The sequence below is a fragment of the Bos indicus genome, chromosome 18 (genome assembly GCF_029378745.1).
Source record: "Bos indicus isolate NIAB-ARS_2022 breed Sahiwal x Tharparkar chromosome 18, NIAB-ARS_B.indTharparkar_mat_pri_1.0, whole genome shotgun sequence".
Taxonomy (NCBI): Eukaryota; Metazoa; Chordata; class Mammalia; order Artiodactyla; family Bovidae; genus Bos; species Bos indicus.
In genome coordinates, this window is record NC_091777.1 from 37,021,792 (window position 1) to 37,034,571 (window position 12,780).

Consider the following 12,780-nt stretch of genomic DNA (forward strand, 5'->3'; position numbering starts at 1 on the left):
GCACTGTTCACAATAACCAAGTCATGGAATCAACCTAAATGGCTATTGACAGAGGAATGGATAAAGAAGATGTGGTACATATATACAATAAAATACTACTCATCCATAAAAAAGAATGACATAATACCATTTGCAGTAAAATGGATGAAGCTGATGGACCTAGAGATGATCATGTACCTTCCAGGTGACTCAGTAGTAAAGAATCCACCCACAATGCTGAAAACGAGGGTTTGATCCCTGGGTCGGGAAGATCCCCTGGAGGAGGAAATGTCAACCCACTCCAGTATTCTTGCCGGGAAAACCCCATGGACAGAGAAGCCTAGAGGGCTACAGTTCATGAGGTCACAAAAGAGTCAAACACAACTTATAGACTATACTACAACAACAACAGAGATGATCATACAAAGTGAAGTCAGAAAGAGAAAGACAGATATACTTCTTATAACTACTTATAAGTGGAATCTTAAATGGTACAAGTGAATGTATTTACAAGACAGAAATAGTCATAGACATAGAAAACAAACTTACAGTTACTAAAGCAGGAAAGGGGGATGACAGGAATTTGGGATTAACAGATACACAAATTGTCACCTCTATACATTTATAGAGTTGCCACCCTTTACCAGCTTTGTTCACTTGAAATGATTTCAAACCATCCTTACTCCTCAAACCACAGGCCTTCCACTTTCTCTCCCTCTATCAGAAGATTCTCGTTTCTTCTAATTCACCAAGAAAACAGAAGGCATCCAAAGGCACTCTCCTAACGTCTTGTTATCTTCTGCCCAGCCAAGGTAGGCATCTATTTTCTCAGCTCCCACTTTACCGTCTGCAGCCTATCCACCCACCTAGGCTTTGGTCCCATTCCCATTGGCTAGCTTTCTTTACTGGATTCTTCCTATTGGTTTTTAAACACGCTGCGCTTCTGTTAATAACCAATCTGCTATGCTTAAGATCTCCTGGGTAGAGCCCCTAGCTTTGGAGACCTAAGAAAATCACTTTACTAGGGAGAAAAGTAATACAAAGGAAAACAGAACTGGCTTTAGACAGAGCCACTGGCATCTTAATAACAGTAAACAGGGTCTAATAAGACCCAGTGTTTACATTAGCTCGCTCATTCATTTCCTCTAAAAGGCAGACAAGGTAGATACTAATTAAAAACTTTAATTAAACATCAGAAACCCAAAGCTCTGAGAAGTCAGGCTTATTGTGAGAGAAAAACTTGCCCAACAGATGAAGTTTTATTCCAAGTGGGATTCAGGACTTGATGATTTCATTCCTGTCCTATTCTGGCCCCGCCCCCTGGGGGCAGTCTCGCCCCGCCCCCGACACGCCCCTTTGCTCACGCCCTGGTCCCACAGCCTCGGCTGAAAGCGGCGGCCTGCAGTGCCGGCCGTGGCCGCCAGGGGGCAGCCGCGCGGCTCTGGCCCGACCGCTCTGGGCCGCGCTCCTCGCTCGCCCTCGGACTCCGCTCCGGCTGCGAGCGGCCGCCCTGCCCGCGCCCAGCGCTGACCCATCGGGCCCTCCGCGCCGGACCAGCTCCTCGGCTCCCGGGGCAGGACCGAGGCCGCAAGCAGCGCCGCGGGGTGTGGGGCAGACCCAGGAGATGAAATGACAACGTCAACCCTCCAGGTACCTCGCCGCGGCCCAGCCGGCTTACTGAGGCCGAAGGAAGCGCGGCGGGGCCTGCGGGCAGGCGGGCGGCCTCCTCCTAGCCGCGGCCTCGCGCCCCCGCCCCGTCGCTCTGTGCCCGTTTCTCTTTTCTCGCGCTCTGAACTGTGGGTCGCTTCGCGTTTAGAATGCCGGGCCTGCTAGACCGGGCCGAGCCCCAGGTCGCTGTGTGTAGCTGGCGACCCGGGGCTGCCTTGGGGATCAGCCTCACCCGGGCCTCACAGCGACGCCCGGGCCCGCGGTCGGGCTGCTGGATCTCCCTTCTTCTCCTGCCTCCCTTCGAACGACCTCCGTCCCTCCCCCTGTCTCCCATTTCCTCTTCTCGGCCTAAGACCCTTCATTCATTCCTTGGATCGCGTTAGGTAGTGCTGGGGTGGCGCCACCTGGATGCATGACTGACCCGTCCTCCAGGTGCTGCTGGACCTAGCTGGGCCGGAAAACAGGAACGCGCTCTTCTTGTCTCAGACCTGAGTTTGAATCTTGGTTCTGCCACTCACTAGCATGTGACCTTGGGCTCGTTAGCTGATCTTGGAGTCTCGGGTTCCCTGTCAGTGAAATGGGGTGATGCCCCGTAGGGTTGTTGTGATAGTGGCTCTAGATCGAGTGATTCATGTGGAGCATTCTTAACGCAGTGTCAGCACATATTCAGTGCTCATTAAGTGGTGACAGGTACAGTGCTTCGGGGAGTTGGGCAAGAGGTCGAGGAAGAAGAGGCATTTGGGTCCGTAGTCAAAGAATGGGGGGGTGGCAGATACCAGCAGGGACAGTTACTCCAGGTGGAGAGAAAGAGGGGAACAGAGGCATGGAATACAGTGGGTTCTAGGCCAAGAATTTGCTGGTGTCCAGAGCCAGATCTTACCAGCTACCAGTGGAAGCTGTTATCACAGGGGTAGACCAACATGGCTTGCAGATCTCACCTTCCCAGGGCTTGTGAGCTAAGAATGCCTTTTCCTTTTTTTTTTTTTAAAGGAAAGCTTTATTAAGATATAACTCACATGCCATACAGTTCACTCATTTAAAGTGTACAGTTCAATGCTTTTAGTATATTCAGAGGATTCCCTGATAGCTCAGTTGGTAAAGAATCCCCCTGTAATGCAGGAAACCCCAGTTCGATTCCTGGGTTGGGAAGATCCGCTGGAGAAGGGATAGGCTACCCACCCCAGTATTCTCGGGCTTCCCTTGTGGCTCAGCTGGTAAAGAATACGCCTGCAATGCGGGAGACCTGGGTTTGATCCCTGGGTTGGGAAGATCCCCTGGAGAAGGGAAAGGCTACCCACTCCAGTGTTCTGGCCTGGAGAGTTCCATAAAATGGAATGTATAATCCATGGAGTCACAAAGAGTTGGACATGACTGAGTGACTTTCACAGAGTTGTGTGGTCATCGCCACAATCACTTTTAGAACAGTTTCATCACTCCAGAAAGAAATGCTGCCTCCTTTAGCAGTCACACTTCTCTAGTCCCCAGCTGTATTTCTCCCAACCCTAGGCAACCACTAATCCATTCTCTGTCCCTAAGCATTTGTCTAATTTGGGCATTTCATATAAATGGAAGTATATATCAATAATATGTGATCCTGTGTGATGGGTTCTTTCATTTTTGAAAAAAAAATGTATTTCATTTTATTTTTTGGCTGTCCTGGGTCTTCATTGCTGTGTGGGTTTTTCTCTAGTTGCAGAGAGCAGGTGCTACTCTCTGGTTGCAGGGCACAGGCTTCTGATTGTGGTGGCTTCTGTTGTTGCAGAGCACAGGCTCTAGGGTGCAAGGGCTTCGGTGGTCGTGGCTCCCGGGCTCTAGAGCACTGGCTCAATAGTTGTGGTGCCCATCGCATGTGAGATCTTCCCGGATCAGGGGTCAAACCCCATGTCTCCTGCATTGGCAGGCAGATTCCTTAACCACTGAGCCAGCAGGGAAGCCCCGGTTTTTACATTTTTAAGTGTCTGGAAAAAGGGATGTTTCATGATATGTGACAGTCATGAAATTGAAATTCCAGTGTCTGTAAAGTTTTATTGGAACCCACCTCTGCTCATTTCGTTTATGTATTGTCTCTGGTTGCCTTGGGGCTACAAAGGCAGAGTTGAGTAGTTGCAACAGAGATTATATGGCAGGAGAGTCTAAAATATCTACATTCTGGTCTTTTATGGAAAGTTTGCCACATGTTAGCATGTCTTTTTTACCCTTTTCTTACCTGTTACTGGAGATTCCACAGACAGTTTTGTTGCCTTTCCCTCCTGTTAAGCAAAACTGTTTGACTCTAAATTGCAATTCATGCCTCTTGTATGTGAAAAACTATGTATGGTTGCCAGAAACAGTGAATATGCTCTGAGGTGCACTGAGGATCTAGAAAGAGGGAGTGAGTAGGCCTACTTTGCCACCTGAGAAGCAGAGCATTCCTAGAGTATCGCTCCGAGCCCCCCCTTTCAAAAAAGACCCAAGCAAAGTGTGTAGAGTTGAAAAGTCTAAGGATCTGGAGGTGTGTTCTGGAGATGAGAAGCCACTGGTGACAGGAGCACCCCGTCTCATGTCTGTCTGAAGAGAGGCCTCGTGGAGGACAGTAAACACATGAAGTTTGTGTTTAAGCTCATCATCCAGGAAGGTTCAGGGCTCCCAGCCATTATCTGTTTGTAAGGAGTATAAGGAGCTAGAAAACAGTAGCCTTTCCTCATCTCTTCAAGCTGGTGTGCTTGTGTACCATCAGCCTGGCCTGACCTGTCCCAGTCTGTTAGTTCTGTAGAACGCTCTGTGTCTTTCTGAGAGTTCTTCCTTTCTGATGAGAAAGGGCCGCACAGAGGCCCTGGGCCCTGCCAAGGGCTAGTCAGGAGGCTTATTGTTCGCTCTGTGGCCAGTGGTCTCTGCCTGCCTGCTGTCTAGTGCTGTCTCAGTTTGAAGAGGATAATTCTGGTAGTGCTTCCCAGCTTGGTGAAGCCATGGTTTCTAAAACTGGATGTGTAGGTGTGGGGCAGCTGCCTGAGAGATCCAGCAGGCTTTCAGTTCAGTCCAGAGCACAGGCCTGCGGGATTTAGCAGGTTCACAAAGACACTCTTCCAGAGTTCTTAGGAGGGTCTGGAAGCTCACTCCCCACCAGTGGCAGCACACAGATGCCTTTGAAGTAAGCAGGCACTTTTCTTCCTGGAGGTATCTGTGTATTGAGTCACGTAGCTAAGCATCCCTTCCCTAGGAATCAACTTTAGGGAAACTGTCTTCTCTTTTCAGCCTAGAGAAGTGAGCTGGGCTAATACAAAAAAGTAGAGATCCCTTTAAGTCCATATCATAAAACTCTTGGGTTGATGAAGGACTTTCCTAGCTGGCTGGGTCCTTTCTGGCCCACAAGGTCAAGGGTAGTTTCTGGCCTCCATGCTGACCAGTGCAGCAATCAGTTGGTTTTGCTGTTTGCCCTGTTGCAGGCTCTCAGTCCAGCTCTATTTCTCTTTCCCCTGAAATTGCGAAATAGAAAGTGAACTCTCCTTTTGAGCCCTAACCTGAGATACTTGATCAGGCTTCCACTTGACTGAGAAGGCAGTTGCTTTTAACTGTATGAATATATTGTGAAGCAGAACAGCTGTCTTTTAAAGCTGCCTTTCAAGGCCTTTCTAGTTGATGTTGGACAAGTAGGCCAACATAAAGGTCTGCAGCTGATGGATTCCCGGGCCTGGCAATATCTCTTATCAGTGTACTCCTGCTGCCTGGAACCCAGGGGCTTTCTGGATCTTGTGGGAAGCCCTGGGTTGTGTGTTTTGCCTTTCCAGAAAGCCATTGATCTGGTGACAAAAGCCACAGAAGAGGATAAAGCCAAGAATTACGAGGAGGCTCTCCGGCTCTACCAGCATGCCGTGGAGTACTTCCTGCACGCTATCAAATGTGAGTCCCCCACAGGGTCCTCCGTAGCCTCAGAGCCGCGCTGAGAGGAGGGCGGGCACACGGAGCTCACAGGGGCCCCTCCGTGGTCCCCCTTCTGCAGATGAAGCACACAGTGACAAAGCCAAGGAGAGCATTCGAGCCAAGTGCATGCAGTACCTGGACCGGGCGGAGAAGCTGAAGGATTACTTACGAAACAAAGAGAAGCATGGCAAGAAGCCAGTCAAAGAGAATCAAAGCGAGAGTAAGGGGTGAGTACGGAGGAGTGGAGGACCCGGCGGGCCCGACACCCCCGCGAGCAGGGTCCGTTTCCTGCGTGCTGTCACCTTGGTGCTGTCCTTTGGGGAATTCTCCTTGTAATAGAGATGATGCCTGCAGCTGCCTTCACCGAGCCCTTTTTTTTTTTTCACCGAGCCCTTTACAGGAAACATACATCCGTTGTCTCACTAGATCTGTATGGAAAAGCTGTGGGCAGGGTGGGGAGTCAGCCCTGGATTCTGCAGCCAGACTGTCAGGATCCAGCCTGGCTCTGCCACTTCCTAGTCATGTGACCCTGGACAAGTACCATGACCCTGCTGGGCCTGCAGGTTCCTCATCTGTAGGAGGAGGAAGGTAGTGGGACTTCCCTCCCAGTGTTGCCCTAAGGAGCCAATGAGATGATGCAGGAAAAGCCCGGAGAAGACAGCTTGGAGCACAGTAGGGATCAAATAAGTGCCAGCTGTGTTATCAGAGGGTCTCATCTTCATGTAATGAACAGCGGCAGGCTCAGAGAGGTTCAGGGATGGCCACGGTTGCAGAGCTGTTACTTGATGGAGTCTGGACCCAGACCTGGGGCCTCTGTTTTGGACTCTACAGCCAGCGTTCCCTCCACAGCCTGTCACCTCTCATCTGTGGTTTGAGCACAAAGGCCAGTGATGTCCTGGAGGTGAAGGGCGGGTGTGCAGGCCAGAGGTGGTGGAGCAGGAGAGAGAAAGGTGATGTGTCAGCTCTCTCCCCCGACCCCAAAGTGGGGAGCTCTGCTCCTGGGTTGAGAGGACCCGCCCCGGGGCCTGGAAGAGTTCTAAGGATGACACATGACTTGTGTCTGGATCGGGCTTGGCCCTGGAGGCACAGCCACATACTGTCCTGCTGTGAGTCCCTGTGAAAGGCCAGGAGCAGCTCCCAGTGCTTGCCCGGCTGCTCCTGATGTCCAGCCAGAGCACCAGGCCCCCACCGGCCTTCTTGAGAGCGCACACGTCTCAGTTTTCTGCCCTTTGTGAAGAAGCGAGGGTTGGTGAGGAGAGTGTTTCCTGGAGGATCCAGAGGGGATTGCTGACGATGTGTAGCCCCGACATCCTTGGGGTGCCTTGTCTGCGGACCTCTCAACCACTGTCAAGCAGGGAAAGTGTCTGTTTAGCACCGGGCTGGCCATCAGAGCCTGGTCTCGCTCTCTGAGCCTCCTTGCTAGCTGCCTCTCACTCCAGCCTGTCGTCTTCTGTCTCCTTTCCCAGCAGCGATAGTGACAGTGAAGGGGATAATCCAGAGAAAAAGAAATTGCAAGAGCAGCTGATGGGTAAGCAGCTTGAGGCCCGTGGTGGTGGGAGGGGGTGAGGGTGGTGGTGGTGGGTGGTGGCAGGGACCCCCAGATGGGTCGAGCTCCAGGTCGAAGACTCTGTCTTGGTCCTGCAGGTGCCGTTGTGATGGAGAAGCCCAACATCCGGTGGAATGATGTGGCTGGGCTGGAGGGAGCCAAGGAGGCCCTCAAAGAAGCTGTCATTTTGCCAATTAAATTCCCGCACTTGTTCACAGGTAAGAGTTAAGCCACTTTAGGCCCCAGTGCACAAAAGTCAGGCTTCTGAGAGCGCCAGCTCAGGGCCCCGTGATGCAGGCATCCAGGGGGTAGGTGGCAACTTGGCTCCCTTCGCCCCTAGCAGGTGAGGGCCTGGCCCTCCCGAGTGCGCTCCGTCAAGGGAGGGTCCAGGGCCGGCTCGCCGCGGTCACCTACTCCTTGGCTTCTTTCCATGTTAGAGACACTTTTGTGACTAGAACCTTGAACCGTTCCAGTGGTAGGCAGGGTCAGGAACCAGCGCCAGCCAGCGTCACTTTGCCAGGTCCTGGGGGTCTGGAGCCAGGGCCGGGACCAAGCTCTCGGCAGGTGATTTAGTTGCCTTGACTCTTCTGCTCCTACAGCAAAGTCGTCTTGTAGAGCTTTTTATTCTCAGCCATATTTACCATGACTCCGGCCCCTCTGCTTTTTTTTCTCCCTTTCCCCAGTCAGGAAGAAGCTCACTCGAGTTCATTCTTTCTCATAGGCAAGCGCACCCCTTGGCGGGGGATACTGCTCTTTGGACCGCCCGGCACAGGGAAATCCTACCTGGCCAAAGCAGTGGCAACAGAGGCCAACAACTCCACCTTCTTCTCTGTGTCCTCCTCAGACTTGATGTCTAAGTGGCTGGGGGAGAGCGAGAAGTGAGTCCACCCAGGCTCTGCTCCCATGGCAGCCGCAGTGGCTGCTCACAGCCTGGCTTCCCTGCCCTTGGACTCGCCTCCCAGAGGCGCCGGGAGAGGGGTGTCTTGTTAGCTTGTCAGGTGGGACGCTGTCCTGACAGAGCCAGCCGAGCCTGGAAGGTCACTTGGGAGCCATGAGTCCACGTGAGGGGAAAGGAAAGGCACTCACAGTAACTGGGTTTCAGCTAAGTGTCCTCCGTTGGGGACTTTATACAGTTAACTTATTCCCCACACCGGCTCCCATTTTGCAGATGAGGAGACTGAGGCTGAGAGGAAGGGAAGGGATTTGTCCTTGTCCAGAGCTAACGAACAGGGCTGCTGGGATTCGAGACTGATGCTGAGGCTTGCTCTTCCTCCCAGTGCAGGGCTGCCTGAGGACTTGTTACTACTGTTTTTTCTGTCGACTCAGCCTCTCCGAGGGAAGGGCGAGAGGAGGGTGGTGCCAGGGACCCGGGCTGGGCCAGGATCCCACCCATGTCTCCCCTCACAGGCTGGTCAAGAACCTGTTCGAGCTGGCCCGCCAGCACAAGCCCTCCATCATCTTCATCGACGAGGTGGATTCGCTCTGCGGATCCCGCAACGAGAATGAGAGCGAGGCTGCCCGCAGGATCAAAACCGAGTTCCTAGTCCAGATGCAGGGTGTGTGCCAGTCCTGGGTCTCCTCCCCACTCCTTTCCCCACCTGAAGCCAGTCCTGGGCTTTGGTATTTAGCTGTGGCTGAATCTGACTACTCTTACGGTGGAGGGACAGAGAAGCAGAGAAGCAGTTCTTAGCTCCCTCTCATTGAGGCCTTGGTTGGCCGCCTCTCTGCCCCTCCCGAGGTGGGCAGGGCTGTGGGGCTTGTACCCCAGTAAGGCTTGCCAGGGCCCTGCCGGGGGTATCAGGGGACAGCTCCAGTTCAGGACACAGAGCCCCCGAGTTCCTTCCCTCCCAGGTCCTGACTGAGCCTGGCAGGTGCTGAGTTGGCATCTGTTTCCCTTTGTCCACAGGGGTGGGGAACAACAATGATGGGACTCTGGTGCTAGGTGCCACAAACATCCCGTGGGTGTTGGACTCGGCCATTAGAAGGAGGTGAGTCTTCCCTGGAGGAGCCCAGGGCCAAGGTCTGTCTCCAGCCATGGTCAGCCTGCAGCTGGCAGCAGGCATATAGCTGGACCCTGTTTCTCTGGCGGCTTCTCCGAGTCTGCAGAGCCCTTAGTGAGGCCAGCTTTTGGAGGGCGCCCAAGCCTCTCCGTTGAGACCATCCCGCCTTCCACTTTCAAGTCCTGCCATGTGCTTGGCTCTCTAGGTTTGAAAAGCGAATTTATATCCCATTGCCGGAGGAGGCTGCCCGTGCCCAGATGTTCCGATTGCATCTGGGGAGCACTCCTCACAACCTCACAGAGGCCAACATCCACGAGCTGGCCCGGAAGACAGAAGGCTACTCGGGTGCAGACATCAGCGTCATTGTGCGGGACTCCCTCATGCAGCCCGTGAGGAAAGTGCAGTCAGCAACACACTTCAAAAAGGTGAGCAGGCCCACAAGGAGCCACTTAGAAAGTGTCACAGGAAAGGGGATGTTGGCTCTCTGGCTGCTTGGGTGACAATGCATCTTGGGAGCCGAGGTTAAGTGCCTTCAGGGGCCAGGGCTGTACATGCTCCCACCACCCCTGCAATACTGGCTTGAGGGCAACCACCTCAAATCGGGTGATGCCAGAGGACAGGGCGCTGTGACCACCACCTCTGCCACCTGTGTCAGCCCTGTGCCAGTGCTCGTGGTGGGCCCTGCTGTGTGTCTGAAAGCGAGGGGCATAAAATGGCACACCACGCAGAGGAAATGCATTCACGCGGTAGATGGCTGTCAGCGTCACTGTGGGCACTGCTGGCTCTGCTCTGGGTGTTGGGGAGACACCTGTGACCACAGCAGACGGAAACCCTTACACGAGCCTCATTTCTAGTGGGGGAGACAGACAGCAAAGACTCCTTTCTTAGAGGGTGATGGAAACAGCAAGGGAGGGAGGTCTTGTGTTCTGCGATTTGGACGGGGTGTGGGTAGGTTGCACTCTTAATGGATGGGGCACCCTGGGTGAACTGAGTCCAGAGTTGAAGGACGTAAGTGTTGAGCCCTGGAGATACTTGGGGAAATGTTGCCAACGGAGCAGGCAGCCTTCAGTTGGAAAAACACTTTTGACGTCACCACGTTCATAGTGAGATTTGATGGAGCTGATGAGGAAAGGAAGCTTTCTAGGTCTTTGGGTCACAGATTGTGGTTCTGGAGAACAACAGCTGGAAGAGCATGCTGATCGCAAACCTCTGAAATCAGATTTGGAGCCACCCAGACTCCAAGAGCCCAAGAGTTTGAAGGAGCCCATCACTCAGATCAGACTGCTGATCTAGAAACCCAGGCCTTCATCCACATCTTGCTGTCACCTTCTCCTCAGGGCTCAGAAACCCGAGGTGTCTCGCCCCTTCCCCAGGTGCCAAGGGGCAGCCCTTCCAGCCAGTCAGGCTCCCGTTTGGTTTCAGGTCTGTGGCCCTTCCCGCACCAACCCTAGCATTATGATCGATGACCTCCTGACCCCATGCTCACCGGGGGACCCAGGAGCCATAGAGATGACTTGGATGGACGTCCCTGGTGACAAACTCCTAGAGCCTGTGGTTTGCATGGTAAGTGGCTGGCTGGGAGAGAGGACTACAGAGAGCCCAGGAACCTGGGGGTTTCCGTCCAAGAATGAAATCTGCTCCTCCCCTTCCATGTTCTGTGCTATTGTGGCTCCTCCTAGACAGAATGGTCTCTGGGGCTCTGCTGGCGCTCAGTGGGGACCCAGGATGGAGGCCGTAGTGTTAGAATTGTATCTTCTTCAACAGGAAGAGTAAAGGCCAGGTGAGGACTGCTGCTTTGGTACCTTTGGGGTTGGCCTCCTTACCCAGAAGGAACCAGTAACTGTCCTTAGCACTGTGGATTTGGTGCAGTTGCACAGGCAGCCACTCAGCTCACTGTTCCTGGCCTGTCCTTATCTCAGCCTTGCCAGTGGTCTTGCCTGTCCTGTGAGGTGGTGTCAGGCAAGATCACTGGGCCTGGTGTGGTAGGCGTGCACTTACAAAGAGCTTCTCACAGGAGTTAAGAGATAACAGGAACTTAAGACTCCCTCAACGGGAAGTAGGCTGTCTAGAAATGTTATGGGTTGCCCCAGGAGGCCTTCAGGCAGAAGCCAGGCAGTGGGAGTTCTGCATTTGGGACTTGGGGGTGACCTCAGAGGCAGGGCTCTTCCCACCCCTCTTCCCACCCTGGACTGTGTGGGGCTGAGACTAAGCTGGGCTCGGAGCCCAGCCCCCTCACCTGCCTGCACTTCTCTTTGCAGTCGGACATGCTCCGGTCTTTGGCCACCACTCGACCCACTGTGAATGCAGAAGACCTCCTGAAAGTGAAGAAATTCTCAGAGGACTTTGGACAGGAGAGTTAAAAGCTTCTTCATTTGCCTGATGGTGAAGGTGGGAGGTTGATTGGGGTCAATCCATGGTACTCCCCAGGTCAGTGGCCACACAGAGCTCCAGGGCTCGTCCCAAGGCCACTGCAGTGCCCCCCTGCTGACCGGCCGTCAGTGGGGGAGCAGGAAGGAAGGGCCTCCCCGCTGCGGAGTCACAGAAGCACATTCGGTACCTGGGGGGTACTGGCTCTTCCTGCTTCCTCCTCCTCTTCTGGATGCTCACCATCTCCTTGTCCTGCCCGCCTCCCATGGTTTTTTTTTTAAACCATTCTTTGTTCCCTAAATTAATGCTGCTTGGATTTTTGACTTGTTTATAAATTTAAAACCTGCCCGAGGTGTCAGGGAGTGGGAGCAGCCCCTGGCCTTGGAGTTGGTGCAGCGGCCCTTCAGAATGGCTGCCCAGCGCCCCCGCTGCCCCTCCCTTCCAGATCCAAGTATTGCTCCGTGTGAACCAAATGGCTGTTGCCTGGGATCCCCAGTCCAGACTCTGCCTGTATGGGCCACGAGTAGAGCCAAGCCATTCACTTCCTCTGGGCCCTGTGTCCTCCCTGCAGGAGGAGAGGATGGTTTTTGTGAGCACAAAGCTGTGTAGATCAGACCGAGGGAACGCAGTCAGGCAGGTGTCACTGCTGCCTCTTTTTTAATCCCTCTGAATGTGAGAACACTGAGCCCAGCCACTGCCCCGGGTCCCTGTCCTGGAAGCGGGCTAATAAACCCTTTTCATTTCTTGAGCCACCTGAGAGTGCTCTCATCTTTGACTCCTGTCTGGGGGCTCCTTGAAGGCCACACTTGCTTCCCCTAGAAAGACCCTCTGGTCTCTGCTCTCTTCTCTTCAGTGGAGCTGCAAGTAAACCGGAATGTCACCAGCGACTGCAGTTCCGGGCCTGTTCTCCCATCGCGTTCACGAGACCTTTCTTCCCCCAAGGCCTTGGAAGCGGTGGGTGTGTTTCAGGGACCTGGGCAGTTCTTGTTCAACCTCCAGATGAGAGGCTGCAAGCTGAGAGGCCTGTGGTCTAGACACGGCCTGTGGTTGTGCTTTGGTTTGGTCTGCTGCCAACATTTAAAAGTCAAGAGCTGACAAAAATTGAGATCTCTGGCTTCTGAAGCAGGTTAGGGAAACACTGGCCCTGCATCCAGGATCTGCCTTCTTCGTCAGGGGACTGTGCCCTCCGGCTCACCCTCCCCACCCGGACTGCTTCACTCCTTGGCATTTCCTGTCCAGCCCCGGTGGCCCCTTGAGTTTGTGATTCCTGGAAGTGAGGCAGCCACGGCTCCAGAGCTGGTGGCAGGCCAGGGAGTACTGTCT

At 53.6% G+C, this 12,780-nt stretch overlaps 1 protein-coding gene across 2 annotated transcripts; it reads left to right on the forward strand.

Annotated features, from left to right (window-relative positions):
- Positions 1 to 1,446: 1,446 nt before the first annotated feature.
- Positions 1,447 to 12,205, forward strand: VPS4A (vacuolar protein sorting 4 homolog A). 2 transcript variants are annotated; one of them, XM_019978508.2, is made up of 11 exons: positions 1,447 to 1,629; positions 5,412 to 5,523; positions 5,624 to 5,771; positions 7,011 to 7,072; positions 7,189 to 7,308; positions 7,812 to 7,968; positions 8,498 to 8,646; positions 8,997 to 9,078; positions 9,296 to 9,515; positions 10,513 to 10,653; positions 11,349 to 12,205. In XM_019978508.2, exons 1-11 carry the CDS (start codon positions 1,609 to 1,611, stop codon positions 11,448 to 11,450), a joined length of 1,314 nt encoding a protein of 437 aa, XP_019834067.1. In that variant the 5' UTR covers positions 1,447 to 1,608; the 3' UTR covers positions 11,451 to 12,205. The 2 variants fall into 2 exon arrangements, with proteins under 2 accessions (XP_019834067.1, XP_019834069.1); XM_019978510.2 differs by having other exon boundaries at positions 7,014 to 7,072.
- The last annotated feature ends 575 nt before the right edge of the window (positions 12,206 to 12,780 follow it).

What these genes read in the sequence shown, in the direction of transcription:
- VPS4A (XM_019978508.2), top strand. Translation starts at nt 1,609, where the DNA reads ATGACAACGTCAACCCTCCAG. An exon ending in GTTCCTAGTCCAGATGCAGG is followed by an intron (nt 8,647 to 8,996) that starts GTGTGTGCCAGT and finishes CTTTGTCCACAG; the next exon opens with GGGTGGGGAACAACAATGAT. An exon ending in GACTCGGCCATTAGAAGGAG is followed by an intron (nt 9,079 to 9,295) that starts GTGAGTCTTCCC and finishes TTGGCTCTCTAG; the next exon opens with GTTTGAAAAGCGAATTTATA.